The following is an 18175-nucleotide window of genomic DNA, read 5'->3' as shown; positions in this document are numbered from 1 at the left end:
GGGAAAGCACGGGCGCGTATGCAGAAATAATAGAGAAGTTAGACTCAAGTGCTAATATGATGCAATATAAGAGAAGAGAGATGCGAAGTGTAGACAAATAGACTTCTACTATGTTCTGCTAAGTAAAATGGTGGGTGGTAACTAGTAAGTTAAAGGGAAAGTAAGTGAAAAGTAAGTGGAAAACTCCCTCTCGTAGTATGTACTGCTGGCGCTTATATAGCGCGCCTAAGCGCAGTCATGCGGAGCCAAAGCGCTACCGAGTAGGTATGTAAAGATATATATAAGTAAGGGTCCATTATAAAAATAGAGGTGGAATGATATGCTAATAAAAGAAATGGAAATATACGCAATAGAGGGCTTGGTGGACAGTGGATGGATGCTTCTGGATGGCTGGCGCTATAGGGCGCTCAAGCGTGGGAACGCACGCGCGCATACATCGTGAAGCGTGGGAATGGCGCGTGTTGCGCGGGAAAGCTGCGCCTCATAGTGGAATATCTGTGGATAGCACACAGAGTGATGCTGCAAGTTTGTGCTATGTACTCCTAGTGTAACGCGCCATATCACACCATGAGAGGCATGAGTCTCTACATTGCGCATACATACCCCCTGACCACTGACATCATATCTTACAGAAACATCACGACCATCCTACCGCAGGTCATGCCGGCCATTTTAAAACTGAGGAGTTAGTCAAGTGGGAAGCTTGGTGGCCTGGTATGGGTAGCTTTATCAGGAAATATGTTGACAGATGCACCACTTGTCAGCAAATGAAAGTGAATACTCATTAGTGCTGCCGCAGTCTGGTTCCGAACCTCGGTTCGAACCTGAACCTTTCCGAACCGGACGCATGGTCCGGTCCAAGGTTTGGCCAAGACTCAGAACCGAACCTTTCCAGAGGTTCGGGGTTCGGGCTGGTAGTGAATAGGTTCGAACGGGTTCGAACCTCTCAATTTTTGTACGCTTTACACTTTTTTAAAAAGATGTAAGTATTTACTATGTGTCAATATATGCAAATGCATGTGTCTGCAACCCGCGCAGGTTTGAGCCGGGTGAAATTGACGCGGTCCTCTGTCGCGCCTGCCGCAGTCGTGACGCGCTGTGACACAGTACTGCACCGTCACAACATGTTCAAACACTAGGTATCTTATGTCGCTATATGAATTCCAAACACTTTGAACTCTTGCTAATGATTAATATAGGTAAGTACTACTTGGGAATGTTATGAGCCATGCTGATCAAAGTCGTTGCTTATTGTTCGCAGGAAGTGAGTATGTCAAGATTTTCGAGCTCGAACCATTCTGATCCAAATCGTTGGCGGACCAGGCCACCGTTCCTCGTTCGAACAAGAGCCGTGCTGATCCAAGACGTTGGCCACCGTTCGCAGGTCGTGAGTGTGTCGATCCTCGTTCGAGCAACAGCCATGCTGATACAAGTCGTTGCCCACCGTTCGCAGTTCGTGAGTCTGTCGGTCTTCGTTCGAGCTCAAGCTATGCCGCAAGTTACCGTGTTCATCCTCGAGGGTCTCAGGTGGAGACCTGTCAGGGGTAGCTGATGGGATTAGTGTCACAGTGGCTGCTATTGGAGGTACGTCTTATTTCAGTTGTGATGATGCGATAATGGACGACCACCTTTCACTACAGGCTTTGCGCATCGCGCGACGATGCAGGTCGTGTGCGCGGTGATCACTGATCTCAAGTTTTTCACTTTTGGTTTTGGCCGCCGGTGAGTGGTATCGTTCATCTTTCCACCTTTTCTCATGCCTTACTTGAAAATACTAGAGTGTGTCCTGGTCAACATGTCGCGAATCGGTCCATCTTCATCAATACGGCTGTTATTCTCTGGGCTTTCCGCCTTTCAGAGAATCCTGCAGCGAAGATTGACACGCTTGCAATCTCGAATACTGCAACCGTACATGCTGCTGCGTTTGAGATATGTTTAGAGAAGAGGATCGATGAGAATGTGATCAGGGAACTATGTGCACCGGGCAAATAAAATGTGTTTATTTTAGAAACTTGAATTCAATCTTTGTACAAAGAAGTTCTCCTTGCGTTAGAGTCTTTTCGTTGTCTGTCCGACTCGAATTACATGACAACTCATGGTCTCGAGCCTATACAACCACAGATGGTCCAAGCTTAGTCGAACCTGGTTCGAACGCGAACCGGACCCTCCCGAACGCGTTCGGTGACGTTCGGTCCAGGGTTCGACCAAATGGCTGAACCGAACCTATGGTTCGGTTCGGCGTTCAGAAAATTTGCCCCAAGAACCGAACCGAACCGAACCGGACTTCGGCAGCACTAATACTCATCCCACTACTCCTCCGCTGACACCTATCGCTACCACTGCCACTCGACCATTCGCACAACTATCCATTGATCTTATCACTGATCTCCCAGTATCCTCTGGCTTCGACAGTATCATGGTCATGGTAGACCATGGACTTAGTAAGGGGGTGATTATTACTCCTTGTCATAAAACAATCTTGTCTGAAGGAGTAGTGAAGCTCTTTTTGAAACATGTTTTCAAACGCTTCGGACTCCATGATAAGGTGATCTCCGATAGAGGACCCCAATTCCTCTCCAAATTCTCGCTAGAATTGGCATGACTTCTTAATTATACTATCGCTCCCTCCACTGCATATCATCCACAAACCAACAGACAAACAGAACGGCTGAATCAAGAATTAGAAACCTATCTCTGGATATATTGCCAGAACAACCTGTTGGAATGGGTAGAACATCTTCCTATCGCTGAATTTGTTCACAATCACCGTAAACACACTACAAAGGATGCCTCTCCCTTCTTCATCATGATGGGATACGAGCCAAAAGCTCTCTCACACATCCTCCCCGAATCAAAAGTACCTGCAGCAGAAGAACGAGTAAAGCATCTTCAGAAGATAAGAGAAGAAGCAGTGGCTTGCCATAATATTGCTATGCAACGAATGACAGAAAGATCCTTCAGACAGAAGTATCAACCATGGAAAGTTGGAGATAAGGTATGGCTATCCTCTGCCAATCTTAGACTGAAACTTCCATCATGGAAACTTGCTCCGAAACGATACAGGCCATTTGTCACCTCTGCAGTACTATCCCCTATCACTTTCACACTCCAATTACCTCCACAATGGAAGATCCATCCCACGTTCCATGCTTCTCAGTTATCGTCCTATAGAGAAAACGACGTACACGGCCCAAATTTCCTAGAACCACCGCCTGATGTTCTAGAAGAAGAAGAAGAATAATAATAATAATATGAAATTGAAGCCATCCTCGCACATAAAGGAAATGGGAAGCAATGCCATTATCTAGTATCTTGGAAAGGATATTCTTCCGCCAGCAACGAGTGGATACCCGAAGAAAATCTGGGAAATGCCGCAGAGACCCTTAACACCTATAAAACCAGAAACTTGCTTTGAAATCAGGAATTATATCGACGACATACTCTTCACTCAGATCCAAAACCTTCAGCAAGAATGCCATTCTTCACCTCCTTCACACTTCCCTACAAATCCACCTTCTCGAACGCCACATACTCCAGTGATGAAGACTGATATGAAGCTTTCATCTCCCATGCCGAAGACCTCACCCTCATTGAGGCAGCCATACTCTGCCCCCAACATGCCATTGAACTTAACAGAATCCTCTTTGCAAGAAACACTTACTCCATCAACCTCCTCATCAATATTGTCAGAGCCACTGACCTCATTGAGAGGCTTACACGCCTTGTTGAGGACAAATCAGTCCGACACAGTCTTATGCATCTTCAGAGGCGCATACGCAACTTTACTTTGTGTCTTATTCCTGATGAGGTTAAAGACAATATTAGGATTGTCACCCACATTGTCGCAGAACGATCGGCAGGCATTGCTCGCCCGCCTTCTCCATCCCCTGTCAATAGAACAACTGACAACCCGCCCCCATCTTACCAAGACGCAGTACCTGTACCTCCTCCTCATATTCCTAACGAACTGTTGGCTGCTGTCAATAGTCTCACGCAGGCCATGGTGGCCATGATAGCAAGTTTAAATGAGGAAAGTCAATCTTCCCCAGCAGCACACCAATCCACACCACCGACTAGTACCTCCGCCAAAGTTACACCTCCACCTGATGTCTCTGTCAACACTCAGGAACACCCCGTAAACCTTTATAAAGCATTCTCCGCTACTCATGAAGAAATAGAGGCAAATCCTAACAAACAGTACCTTTCACACCAAGAAATCCTAGACCTCTCTGTCACACTTGAAGCGCTTCACATTCATCCTCCTATGACTATCCCCAAGTCGTTATCTACGCATACATTTAAAGATGGAATTGTTCCTATAGAAACACTTGGAGCGACTACTGCTGCCACTCCCGCTGAGCTAATCATGGAGGCAGAACAAGCCGCTGCACTCCCCATCGAACGAATGCAACCTATTGCTAGATAGAGGATGCATGGACAATCCTATAAAGGAAAAGGAAAGAAACGAGCCACTAGCATGGATGAAGTGCTAAGTCCACGACCCGGTCCATCACCATTACACTCCACTTCATCTAACCCAGATGAAAATCGAGTCTGCCGATACTGCAAAACTATTGGGCACCGCCAAGTTCATTGCCCGGATTATTACTTCAGAGTGTGCAGAGAATTGAGCCTCAGACATCTTTCATTTTATTGTCCAAAGTATACTGGCACCGCCCCTACTACCCTTACTTGGAAGGACAAAGGGTTCTATTTAGAACTTGGTCTTTGGGAAAACACCAGAGACGAAGAATATATTATGCAATGCCAGGAGGAGGAGGCTCTTTACCATGTAGAGCAAATGAAGGGAGGTTTTGATGACCTTGACTATTCTGACGACCCCATGTATTACGCTAATCAGGATGATCAAAGTCAGTGACTTTATGCTTAGTAAGGGGGTAATGTTACAATGAGTGTCTATGTCCCTTTCCTATTCTTGTTATGCTTCCCTTTTGCCTACACTTGTTTACCTTTCTTGTATACTGTACTTATATCTCACGACTATCCTGGTCCGTGCACACATACTGACTTATTTAAGCACGTGTATTAGCTATGTAGAACTTCACTTGAATCTTACTAGGTTTTACCCAGAACTTCCTTCGCTTAAGATCCCCAATCTTAAGTCGACTGAACCCGTATTCTTAGTCGAGGCACTCCTTTGATTAAGTCTAAGAACTCCTTCTTTTCTGAAGGACTTTTACGAATCTCAACAGCCAGAAACTCTGTTGAGTCTCTGTTGTTAGAACTATCCTAGTTCGTAACAAGATCTGTTTCCTATCCAATATATGATAAGCTTCTTGATTTAATTCCTGTGCATATAATGTTAACACGGCCTATTCGGTATTCCTTGTTCCCGGTATCTCAGTTATACTTACTACCGGTATACTTAGTGATCCATTAACCTATGCTTCATTTCTGACTCACGTTTGTAAACTGTGCTTATGCTTTGTACATAGCCTCGGACCTTTGCTTATTGATCTTTCTGATAGTCACTTAGTATATAAACTCTTGTATATGTCTTGTAGTCCCTCAGTCTGAATATCATATTAGTCCTCGCACTAGTCTTCACTCTAAGTCCTCATATCAGTTCTAGTCCTTCAACTTAGTCAATATCCATCTCAGGCCTAGGGAGGAATTCCCTAGGCCAAAGTTCTGATCCTCTGATCATCCACTCATCCACTCATCTGATCCTCTGAAGTTTCCAGAAGTCTAACTGGATCTTTCCCATGGTCCTCCGGACCTATTCTGCTTCGGACTTTGTCCTTGCAGCCTTTCCTCTGTTTGCTTCTACTCAGGACAAGTCCCGAGTAGCCATTACACATATCTGTATCAGGATGAAACCTCATTGTAATTTCCAGAAGTTCCTCCGGAACTTTCTTACACTCATCCGGAAGTTACTTGCACCCATCTGGAAAGTCCTTCCGAAGTTTCCCGCACCTTCGGACGTCTTTGGACTTTCTTCAGACACCAATCTGAAATTAAGGGCACATACTCAGGTAAGGGGCGCAGCACACGAGCTGAAGCCAAGCCCCTCAGAATCAGTCCTACCCTTTGTGCATGGTCTTAATAGTCGTTGTTGGACGCATTATCACAAGTCATGCTCAGGATCTGTGCATGACACATTTAGCTGCAGGTATGTTTTTTTTTGGTTTAAAAATTACCTTTTCTGATATGTCAAATTCGTCTAGCATCTTTGCAAATGTGTCTGCAAGCTCTTCGCCAGTGTGGGACTGTTGTCTCATCAGTTGATAAGTACGTGCTCCCTTTATAAATTTTACCTTTGCAACTTCAATCACATCTAACAGAATACTCAGTGGCTCCCCTTTATACTTGAAGTGCACCAAAAGCGCGACCAGTGTGCGATGGTTGGGCAATGTCCAACCATCCATAGTGAAATTAATCTTGCCTTTGTATTCCTGGTACATTTTTAATACTTAATTGTTTTCTGATAAAAAAAACACTGACACGCAACATGCTAGCCACTCGTTTTCGAGTCCATGCAAAGACCAGTCGCACATTGCAAGAAACTGTGGATGGGGAAGGTATGTAGTATTCAGGTCTCCCTGTTTTTATCAGTGACTGAAAAGCACGGTCCTTGACTATATTGAATGGATGTAGGCTCTTGGCCACCCAACGAACAATTTCCGCCCTGAATGCATTGTTAGACTTGGACTCCCAGGACCATACTAGGGCCATACCTGGTTTCAGCGCGAGTGTGTTGACGGTGCAAGTACATTATTTTTCCTTTGCCTTTCTGTTCAAAGGATGCAATAATGGATCCATTTCGCAGAATACTTCCTACAATCTTGTGGCACACTTTGTTCACATCCTTCGCACTATCTGCAGCTTTCAAGACTTTGTCTCCCCAGCACAAGCGCACATGCTTCCACATGTTACCTGTGGATCGTGCATCGCCCTTTTTGAGGAACTGTCGTACTTTGACCTTGCAACCCCTTGCTTGGCACTTGAACTCATGCGCACCGCAGTCACCGATCTCAACAATGTGTGATGTGGGATCGAAAAATGCATAAACAGGTGAGTTCCATTCTTTCATTAGCTGCTCTGTATAATCAATTAATCTGATATTGATGTATGGGTTGCTGGACTCACTCAGCTCATCTTCAGGATCATCATCAGCATCATCAACCTCATCACCATTTGCGGGCTCATTATTGTCCAGGTCGATATATTCATGCAATGCCTCCTCCTCCTCCTCTGTGCACACAATGGTGCACCTACTCACGACTGGTGGTGGAGTCGGTGACGGTGATAATATCCTATCTTTGTCTGTGGATGTGTTATTGGCCAGAGTCATGCTCCCCGCTGGTACATTTATTTTGGCCTTTTTGGGTAGCAGTGGATTAATGTTATCTCCACCACCATCAGGTTTACACTTCTTTGAAGAAGCTTTATCTTCCAGTGCAGCTTTAGCTTTACCAGTCATCTTGATGACACATTTTTCTGGAGCTGCAAGGGCTTTGTTGAGTTGCATGGTGGGCAGTGGTTGGGCGATGAAAATTTGCAAGGCCGGAGCCATCACACCAGTAATGTATTATAGCACTATATCATTGATTGTTTAAAGTTTGACTGTTACAGTACACTACGTGAGCCCCCAGCTACTGCCCTGCCCTCTGCCACCTTGCACAGCAACGACACGATACCCGGGCCTTTAGGCCTTGATGACAGATGATAGAAGAAGAGAAGCCCGGAAGATGCCAGCTTAGATAAGCGGTCTGGACCGCATATGATGAAATAGGTCTAAAAGACCTATTTACAATATCAAGATAGAAGGCAAGCCTCATGTTGCCTCATGCACTGATAGAAGGATGCCTCATGCATGGTATCTCTGACTCGATAGATAAGCAGATTAGAACCCAGCTTCAAGCTGAGCTTAGATATGATAGAGTAACCTTATATAAAGGCGAAGATTAAAGTAGATGTTCCTTACTTTAATCTTACTGGGTTTTACCTTGAACTCCTTGTCCTGCTAAAGCTACTTGCTCAGCATTCGATCTGTACCGTCAGAAGGACCCTATCAGGACCCTTCTGTCTGTAACCACTATCATCATCCATAATCCCTTGCTATTCACCACGAGCTACACAAGTGTATGCAACTCCTGCTTGTCTGTGGGAGCCGACAGAACCTCAGCACTTGGTACCACTGTCGTGGTTGTCGCTGATTAGATTATCCCAGTCTACACATGACTCACTGTCATAACATTGACTGTTTGTAACTGTACAGTACTGCTGTTTGTAGCTAGTTTGATATGATATTATTTGTTGCAAGGCACTATGTTTTGATCAACGGCACTCTGTTTTGATCGAAACCCAGCGCAAGGGTACGGGTACGGGTAATGCAATATCAAACCCATACCCATACCCCGCACCCGCACGGGTATACCCATACCCGTGCAGTTCCCTATCAACATCTTACCCACACTACAGGCTTCCTCCATGCCATGCAAGCAAGCCTTCTCATCAAGCGGGGAAACATGCACCCTTTGGCATAGCCAAATCCTCCCAGATCTTCTCAGCAAGTTACAGGTGCTCAAACACATTCACAAAGGAGAACAGCTGGATTTCACAGCAGACATCAGCAAAACCCTCCTGGGCTAAATATACATGATTATCAAAAATTATTTGCTAATTTCTCAAAAAAATGTCTGGTTAGAAGGATCACATGGATTATGTTACCCCAAATAACTTTGACAGAATTGGTTACAATCATTAGTTATTTGACAAATTTGTCGTGCATTTGAGAGACCATCCATTCAAACTTAGAAGAGCATCATTCACAAATCTAAACATCATCAGACAATATTACATGAAAGAATTAGTTTTTTTATTTAGAAAATGGTATGTAAAGTAGCAACACAGCTAGTAATGACTGACATGGACACTTGTAGAATATAGACACAAAAGTAATTACTGTATAGCTACAATTGACCGCAAATACCTAATCCCTGGCTTAGATGAAGCAAAGCCGTACCTGTTGCAGCAAGAACGAGTGCGGACAAGCACATACAGGTGTGAATGTGTGGATGAGTGTAAGCTAATGAAGCTACATTAGTAAAACATGTGAGTGGATTTATAGAAAGGATGTATGGTGACCCCTGGAAGGAGGATCAACATGCTGTGAATGGTGGACAACAACAATGATCAGCATGGCTCAAGCTCAAAGGAGAATCAACACACTCACCCGCTGCGAATGGCAGACAATGAGTTGGATCAGTATGGCGGTTGGGCAGTTGCTTGAATGACGATTGATGCACTCACTACCTGTGAACAGCAGACAACAACTTGGATCAGTGTGACTCTGGCTGGAACAAGGATTGACACACTCACTTCAAACAGATCCAAGCAAAGTTGATACGAACTTGATACCTATTTTGTAGTTGTAAATGTTAGATAGAACTTTTTAAAAAACCTAAGACATACCTATCAGCTTGATGATTGAGGCTGACAATGTTAAACGTTGAGGAATGAGGGATCAATGTTGGAAGTTCAAAAAGTTTTCAAACCAAAGTCATGCGAGCCAAACAAATACATGCAAATGGTTCAATATCAACAAACAGTCACATGAGCGAAACAAATATGTGCAAATGAACTTCAACAAAATTTTACTCAGTTGTTCACCGCTTGTTCTAGTCAGTAGTAGGTGCGCATGTTTTTTTCTCTCGTTTACTACTATCTTTAACCTTGCAGCGTGCTACTACGACCACCACTTGCACCCTACACTACATCCTACCCTCTATCTCGTGCTTCCTGTCTCGGCCCTCTTTCCACTCTTCTGGCGCTCTCCAGTGTCCTCCGCACATGTTCAAGCCATGTCAGCATTCGCTGATGTGCACTGGGCATGTGCACTGGTGGCTGCTGGGGTTGGGTGGGGCATCCCACTGTTCTGAATGACTGTAACAATTTTTGATTGAACTTGTATTTAGATAGACACACTTCTTGTATATTCAAGTAATTCTTGACATTCTGTGATACAGTTGACATTCTCATAATGCATAATGTTGGTCCCCCACCTAGCTTATGCATTATGAGACCTTATGCAGTGACATATGGGTCACACTTTGTAACATATTTTCCCACCAAGCAGTGATTTTGTCAAATCATTTTCGAAATGTTCTACTATGACATTAATACATCTATTTAATCGACGAAGCAACCCATTGATCAAGAGTGGTCTGAACATGAGATCTAACATCAAGATGACGGAGATGTGCCCGCAGTTTTTGCAGTTGTTTCTGCATCTCGAGCAGTGATACACCATCAGCATCAGAATAATCAACACAGACCTTTTCCATGTGTTCGCACAAATCCAGGGCCTCCTTTGGTGGTATTGGCTCCCATAAGTCATCAACTTCATCCTCAAGATCCTCTTCAGTATTATCCATCATTTGCCAAGTTGCTTCTGCAATAATCTCGTCGTCTCCACCAGGGAACTCGAGGCCAGTATGGCCAATCACATCTTCTTTGATCGGGTTCAACAAATCCTCCAAAGTAGGTGCAGTACCACAGATTCGTTTACGATGCTGCAGATCTTCAATAGTGTTCATAAGTTCAGTCTCAAGCTGAGACAACTGTGGCAAAGATGGTTGTAAGGGATGAGTTGGAGGTTTGGGGAGACCTTCTTGATGATGTGGGGCAGCTGCTGCGGGGTAGAGTGATTTGGAGGCAAGGTGATCAATGGCAGTTGCAGCAGCCATTTCATCATCCTCGGCCGCGAATATTGCATCAAAGGCAGGTTTCCAATCATTATAGTGATATTTTAAACCTAGACGTGCTGCCAGCTGCTCCTGCGCATTCAGAAGGGTTTCAATAATACCAGTCGCAAAATTCTTTACGATTTGCCATGCCTCAGGATCCGCAAGAGGGGACTGAGTGTTGGGAGTGGAGCAAATCAGATTTGATGAAGCAGGAGTGTCTGGGATAGCCCTATGAAGACCAACGAGTCGTTGTTTCGATATCAGACTTCGTACTAGATAGTAGATATGCACTCTGTGATTTTTGTATGCTTCCAGCAATTCCTAATTGTCTCTGGAGTGACAGCGTCCCAAGCATCCCTTACCATCAACATGACTTCGAGGAGATTTATCTTATAGATGTCATCCTCTCCTGCATCATCTAACTCCACTGCACGCAAACAGAAAGCTTTCCGGTAATGAGCTTTCACACAACGAATGATACCAGCATCCAAGGGTTGCATGTATGGTGTGAGATTTGGTTCAAAATAGATGAGTTCGATATTCGTTGGCTTGTATGAAATTTCATGACCAGAAAATTTGTCAATTGTCAATGCTGTTACGAACTAGGATAGTTCTTAACAACAAAGGCTCGATAGAGCGTTCACGTTGTTGAGATCTGTATAGCTCTTCAGATAAGAAGAGGTTTGTAGACTTAGTCAAAGGAGTGCTTCGACTAAGAGATCGATTCAGATGTCTTAAGATTGGTGGTCTTAAGCGAAGGAAGTTTCAGGGTAAAACCTAGTAAGATTGAAGTGACGTTCCTAAGTAAAGTACACATGCTTAAATAGGAAACTATATGCGCACGGACCAGGGCTACGGTGAGATGATAGTACAAGAGCCGAATACGGAAGTAAGACCAAGAAAGGAAAGTTAAGTCGCTAAGGAAAATGTAGGGCATAATGGCAGATACGCGAGAAGTAAAGGAAGTAGAGTGATTGTAACATTACCCCCTCACTAGGGTTGAAGCCACCGGATTCAATCATCCTGGTTAGCGTAGTAAATGGGATCATCCGAGTAATCTAGGGCATCTGGACCTTCGTCTGGTCCGGCTTTCATGCGTTCTAACTCGTAGAGCGCTTCTTCTTCCTTGCATTGGGCGGCATATGTGTCATCCAAATCATTCTCCCAGAGTGCGAGTACTCAGTAGAATCTGTCGTCCTTCCAGGTTAAGGAGGTGGGGGATTCCCCAGTGTAGTGCGGGCAGTAGAGCGAAAGATGGCCTGGAGATAATTCTCGACAGACACGGCAGTAGTATTCGGGACAATGAACTTGCCTATGCCCGAGCGTTTTGCAGTATCTGCAAACACGATTCTCATCGGGGTTAGAGGAGGTCGCTCGTAAGGGCGATGGACCCGGTTTCGGGCTAAGTGCTTCATCTGCGCTGGTAGCGCGTTTCTTCCCTTTATCAGTATGGGAACGCTGGCCTCGTACTCTCTTTCTAGATGGGGCGGTTCGTCGTATAGGATGGTGGACGGCGACATCTTGTCGCTCTGCCTCCGTGATTAGCTCAGCGGGAGTGGCAGGTTGGGTTCTTCCCAACGCTTGTATCGGTACGATCCCATCTGTAAAGGTATGCGAAGATAATGAGTCCGGGATGACGAGCGGGGGATGAATATGGAGTGTAGCCAGTGCGTCGGCTAGATCTTGCACCTCGTAGTGCGAAAGGCACTGATGGTTTGGGTCAGCAGCGATTTCTTCGTGGGTGGCGGAAAATGCAGTATAAAGATGGGGAGGGTGTTCGATGGTTTCTACGGCGGGAGCGGGGACGGGAATTGCTTGGGGATTTTCTTCTCTTAGGGACGCCATTATGGCTTCCGTTGTCTGCGCAAGATTATTGACCGCAGCCAATAGCTCATTAGGAATGTTAGCGGGAAGAGTAGGTACGGCGTCTTGATAAGAGGGAGGAGGGACTCCATCTGTGGTTGCGGGGTTCGTAGGAGAAGGCGGGCGAGCAACTCCTGCGGTTTGCTCTGCGACGATGTGGATGACTGTTCTAATATCATCTTTAACTTCCTCAGGAATAAGACGCAAAGCAAAGTTGCGTATGCGCCTCTGCATATGCATGAGGCTGTGGCGAACTGTGTTGTCTTCGACGAGGCGGCAGACTCGCTCGATGATTTCAGTGGCTCGGACGATGTTGATAAGGATGTTAATGGAGTGGGCGTTTCTTCCGAAGAGAACTCTAGTGAGCTCAATAGCATGTTGGGGGCAGAGGAGTGCTGCCTCGATGAGGGTGAGGTCTTCAGCTTGGGTGATGAAGGTTTCGTATCAGTTCGTCGTTGGAGTCGAGGGCGGTAGTTTCGAAGGTAGAGTGGTAGGGGAGTGTGTAGGTAGATGTGGGGAATGGCATATCGGTTGCAGGTCTTGTATCTGGGTGAAAACGATGTCGTCGAGGTATTGGGTGATTTCAAATTGCGCTTCTGACTTTATAGGCTCTAAGGGTCTCTTCGGCATTTTCCAGATTCTTTTCGGGGATCCACTCGTTGCTAGCCGAAGAATACCCTTTCCACGATACGAGATATCGACGGCGATTTCCATTTCCTTTATGTGCGAGGATTGCTTCTATTTCATATTCTTCTTCTTCTTCGAGAACATCAGGTGGTGGTTCTAGAAAGTTCGGACCGTGTACGTTATTTTCGCGATAGGAGGATAGCTGCGAAGCGTGGAATGTAGGGTGGATCCTCCATTGCGGCGGTAATTGGAGCGTAAACGTAATAGGGGATAGCACGGCCGTGATAGTGAACGGGCCGTATCTTTTGGGTGCCAGTTTCCGGGATGGGAGTTTTAGTCTTAAATTGGCAGCTGACAACCATACCTTATCTCCGACTTTCCATGGTTCGTACTTCTGTCCGAAGGATCTTTCCGCCATGCGTTGCATAGCAATGTTATGACAGGAGACGGCTTCTTCTCTTATCTTTTGAAGAATTCTGACTCGTTCCTCAACAGCGGGAACGTCTGATTCCGGAAGTAAGTGTGGGAGAGCTTTCGGCTCGTACCCCATCATGATAAAGAAAGGGGATGCATCCTTTGCGGAGTGTCTTCTGTGATTGTGAACAAATTCTGCCATAGGGAGATGTTCCACCCATTCAGAAGGATTGTTCTGGCAATACATTCGAAGATACGTTTCGAGCTCCTGGTTTAATCGTTTGGTCTGTCCGTCGGTTTGTGGGTGGTAGGCAGTGGAGGGGGCTAAAGAATAATCTAGGAGTCGTGCAAGTTCGATCGAGAATCTGGATAGGAACTGTGGTCCACGATCGGAGATTACTTTGTCATGGAGACCAAATCTTTTGAAAACGTGTTTTAAAAATAGCTTCGCCACTCCTTCCGAGGTAATTGTTTTATGGCAAGGGGTAATGATCACCCCCTTACTAAGCCCGTGGTCTACCACGACCATGACACTATCAAAGCCAGAAGAAACGGGCAGATCAGTAATGAGATCGACGGAGATCTGGGAAAAGGGGCGAGTAGCCATAGTGCTGATAGGGTGTAGGGGTGGGGTTACAGGGTGAGTGTCCACCTTCATCTGTTGGCAAGTAGCGCAGCCATCGACGTAATGGCGGATGTAGGTGCCCATACTGGGCCACCAAGCTTCCCGCTTGACGAGTTCTTCGGTTTTAAAACGTCCGGGATGCCCAGCAGAAGGGTGATCATGATGCTTCCGTAGCAACTGCGGACAATGCGCGGGAGGAATATAAGCTCTATTTTTGTAAAACAGAATATCATCGGCAATACGCCAGTTGCTAAGTGATGATTTCATAGGAGGCAAACATAGGCCATTAAGGGCATCTTGCGCGGCAGAGAAGAGGGGGTCGTCAAGGGGTGCGGCGGAAGCAATAGCTGCTTGTAATTCATCGTCGATTAGGCGGATAAACATGGAATCAGGAAGGAGGACGGCGTCGGCATTATCTCCCGATCCGTCGCCGTGGTCTGGCCGGCGAGAAAGGGCATCCGGAACTGCTAATTTTGTACCGGGGACGTGATATAACTTTAAGTCGAAAGAAGTGAGGAGTAGTTGCCATCTGGCCTGCCTTCTGGATAGGCGTTCTGCTTTTGCGAAATAGAGGAGGTTCATATGATCAGTAAACACAATGACCGGTTGTGGATGTCCTTCGAGGTAGTGTCGCCAATGGGTGAGGGCGCGGATAATAGCTAACAGCTCGCGATCATGAATGGGGTAATTCCTCTCAGCAGGGCTGAATGACTGCGATAGGTATGCACACGGGTGATAAACGCCATTGGTGTCAGTTTGCAGCAATACCCCTCCTGACGCGACAAGAGAAGCATCCGTAGCGATGGCGAATTGATGGTGGGGGTCGGGGTTCTGAAGAACAGGGTGCGAAGTGAAGCATTCTTTGAGCTTCTCGAACGTTTGCTGGCACAGGGGCGTCCAAGAGAACGATACATTCTTCTTTGTTAGGTCGATAAGGGGTCGAGCAATATCCGAGTAGTGGGAAACGAAGGTTCGGTAGAAGTTACAAAAACCCAAAAAGGATCGAACATCTTTAACTGTTTCAGGGATGGGCCAGTCCTTGATGCCTGCCGTCTTCCCTTTATCCATTTCTACACTTCCTGGTTTGATAATCATTCCAAGGTATTCCACTTCCTCCGCGTCGAACGTGCATTTCTCCGGTTTGACAAATAACTTTTCTTTTCGAAGTTTGTCTAGAATAATGCAGGTTCGTTGTTGGTGTTCGGTGGTTGTTTCGGAGAAGATGAGCATATCGTCCATGTAAATGACGAGCCATCCTTCGTTGAGTTCAGCTCTGAACGTATCGTTCATATACGCTTGGAAAGTGGCTGGGGAATTGCATAATCCGAAGAACATGACCGTGGGTTCAAAAAGTCCTTCTTCCGTGATGAACGCGGCTTTCCACCTGTCATCCGGATGAATCCGAATGTTATTGTATCCGGATTGAATATCAATTTTTGTGAATATTTTTGCGCCATGTAACCGTTCGACCAAAGATGATGGGAGTGGCAGGGGATACGCGTTTTTGATAGTCTGGTCATTCAAGAAGCGATAGTCCTGGCATGGTCTGAGTTCTCCGCTTTTCTTTCCTACGAAAAAGAATCCGCTTGCTTGAGGGGATTTAGATTTCGTGATGAACCCTTTGGCAAGATTTTCCTCAATAAATCTTTTTACTGCGTTTCGTTCGTTGTAGGAAAGGGGGTAAATTTTGGACGTTTTGGGAATGAATCCGGGCTTCGTTTCAATATGATGGTCGATACCGGGTCTTTCGGGGGGTAGTTCGTTCAAGCCGTTTTTTGCAAATACGTCAGAGAAATCATGGAGATACTCCGGTACCAATTCTTCAAAAGTTTTTTTTCTCTTTTCTTTTTCTTCTGAGGCGAACTCCTGTGCTTTGTTACTAAACTTGGATGACTCTTCGATTTGTCGGAGATATTCTCCTTCGTCTGTAAGTTCGGTTAGAGATGATGGTGACGTACTCCAAGCGTCTTCTTTTGTATTGAATTTCTTAGTGAAGAAGGTTTTCTGTGGCCGAGAGGTTTGCTTGACATATTTCTCGATTTCGGCAGATTTTTCTGTTGCCGGAAGGGATACCGTCTGTTTGATCCAGTCTATAGCGGGGTTCATGGCTCGGAGCCAGGGGATCCCTAGTAGGATCTGGTCCTTTTCTCCTAGTTTGGTAATGTTGAATTTTCCTATCATCATCCTTTGGTCGATTTGGACGATCAGCGTGCAATACCGTTCTACCGGTCCGCTACTGAAGTAGCTTCCATCGGCGGTTTTAATGTAAAAAGGGTTTTCGAGTTTCTTGGTTCCGATGTTATGCTTTTTTACGAAGTCCTCAGAGATATAGGTTCCTGATGCTCCGGAGTCAATTACTGCGGTGGTTTCGACGTTTTTCTGACGCGTTCGGGATACGAGGGTTATGGGGACACGAAGTTCTTTCTTTTCACCAACTGTTCGTATTAGGCGTACAGGTTTTGCTGGAGATGCTATCGTCGATATAGGTCTCCGGTTTAAAAATCCTCATCAATTCTTCTAGCTTCTTCTTCCTCTACCTTCCTCACTGCTGGGTAGGGGGCTTTCTTCTTCTGCGGACATTCCCGTGCCCGATGTCCGATCTGGTGACAGTTGAAGCATTTTCCCGTCCTCATGTATTCTTGTTTGGCTTCGTCGGTGATCCGATCAATAACCATGGCATCCCTATCTCTGGCAGGGATGTATCTTTGATCTCCGCGACCGTTCTTCTTCTGGATTTGTTGCGAAGGAAACCTGTTTCTCCGAGCTAACAATCTTGCGTAGCAATTATCCAGATCGACTACTGCAGCGATGTAGTCATCAAGGCTCTTGGGTACCCCTCCTGCGTTGAACATCTTGGTTAGAAGTCCTCCATTGAGGCCGTTCTCGAAATGATAGATCTTCATATGTTCTTCTTTGATTTTTGCTTGGGTAAGCAACCTTTGGAAGTCTGCAATGTACGTCTGCAGGCCTTCTGGGCCTTGTCTTAGTTCCAGGAGTCGTGCCAACGCGGTCCCAGATGGGTCAATCGGTCCGAAGGCTTTGTCAAAGCTTTCGTTAAATTCTTTCAAGGTTCCATAGCCCTTCTTCTGTCCGGTTGAGTCGATGTATTGGGCCTCTGCGAGGAATTCTTCTTTCCATGACCTAGCATTTCCTTCGTTCATGAACGAGGAGATGAAGATCACTTTCTGAGCGTCGGTTTTATAGATTTCCGAGTTGATATCAATGTAAGCATTGCATGAGAGCATGAATGACTTGGACTTGTCTCTGTCGCCATCGAATGTAGGAGGATGGTTGATCTTGAATTCTGTTGTCTTGGATGAGGCCGACATGTTTAATGGTGGTACAGGAGTACCAAGGTTCAGGGCTTGGAAGGTAGGGGTGAGTGAAGTCAGATTGTCGACCTTTTCTTCGCCTGCACTAGCTGTCTTGCTCAGTCAGGATTTTTCTGTTCTGGTTTCGAAGTTTCTTTGACACGTATGGATATAGGTGTCTTTTTCGACTTCAATCTTTTGTTACGAACTAGGATAGTTCTTAACAACAAAGGCTCGATAGAGCGTTCACGTTGTTGAGATCTGTATAGCTCTTCAGATAAGAAGAGGTTTGTAGACTTAGTCAAAGGAGTGCTTCGACTAAGAGATCGATTCAGACGTCTTAAGATTGGTGGTCTTAAGCAAAGGAAGTTTCAGGGTAAAACCTAGTAAGATTGAAGTGATGTTCCTAAGTAAAGTACACGTGCTTAAATAGGAAACTATATGCGCACGGACCAGGGCTACGGTGAGATGATAGTACAAGAGCCGAATACGGAAGTAAGACCAAGAAAGGAAAGTTAAGTCGCTAAGGAAAATGTAGGGCATAATGGCAGATACGCGAGAAGTAAAGGAAGTAGAGTGATTGTAACAAATGCTATGTGCCGATTTTGACTTTTGAAATGCAG

At 45.5% G+C, this 18175-nt stretch overlaps 3 protein-coding genes across 3 annotated transcripts; 1 reads left to right on the top strand and 2 right to left on the bottom strand.

The window, feature by feature from the left end:
• Nucleotides 1-1664: 1664 nt before the first annotated feature.
• Nucleotides 1665-1960, top strand: F5891DRAFT_1058964 (uncharacterized protein; the record flags this gene model as incomplete). The annotated part of the gene is given in 3 exon segments (XM_041362810.1): nucleotides 1665-1719; nucleotides 1733-1734; nucleotides 1778-1960. Coding segments are annotated over 3 exon segments (184 nt in total), but the record flags the coding sequence as incomplete, so codon positions are not given.
• A 4141-nt stretch (nucleotides 1961-6101) lies between these two features.
• F5891DRAFT_960313 (uncharacterized protein) lies at nucleotides 6102-7315 on the bottom strand (the record flags this gene model as incomplete). Its single annotated transcript, XM_041375716.1, has 4 exons — nucleotides 6102-6230; nucleotides 6279-6416; nucleotides 6466-6579; nucleotides 6683-7315. The coding sequence occupies 4 exons, from the start codon at nucleotides 7313-7315 to the stop codon at nucleotides 6102-6104; spliced, it is 1014 nt and encodes a 337-aa protein (XP_041220913.1).
• A 1751-nt stretch (nucleotides 7316-9066) lies between these two features.
• Nucleotides 9067-10562, bottom strand: F5891DRAFT_984280 (uncharacterized protein; the record flags this gene model as incomplete). The annotated part of the gene is made up of 7 exons (XM_041377416.1): nucleotides 9067-9133; nucleotides 9277-9279; nucleotides 9346-9384; nucleotides 9439-9459; nucleotides 9749-9909; nucleotides 9952-9981; nucleotides 10302-10562. 7 exons carry the CDS (start codon nucleotides 10560-10562, stop codon nucleotides 9067-9069), a joined length of 582 nt encoding a protein of 193 aa, XP_041220912.1.
• Between the last annotated feature and the right edge of the window lie 7613 nt (nucleotides 10563-18175).

The sequence above is a fragment of the Suillus fuscotomentosus genome (assembly GCF_016647785.1).
Source record: "Suillus fuscotomentosus strain FC203 chromosome Unknown F5891scaffold_67, whole genome shotgun sequence".
Classification (NCBI taxonomy): domain Eukaryota; kingdom Fungi; phylum Basidiomycota; class Agaricomycetes; order Boletales; family Suillaceae; genus Suillus; species Suillus fuscotomentosus.
This window is presented reverse-complemented; position numbering and strand designations above follow the sequence as displayed.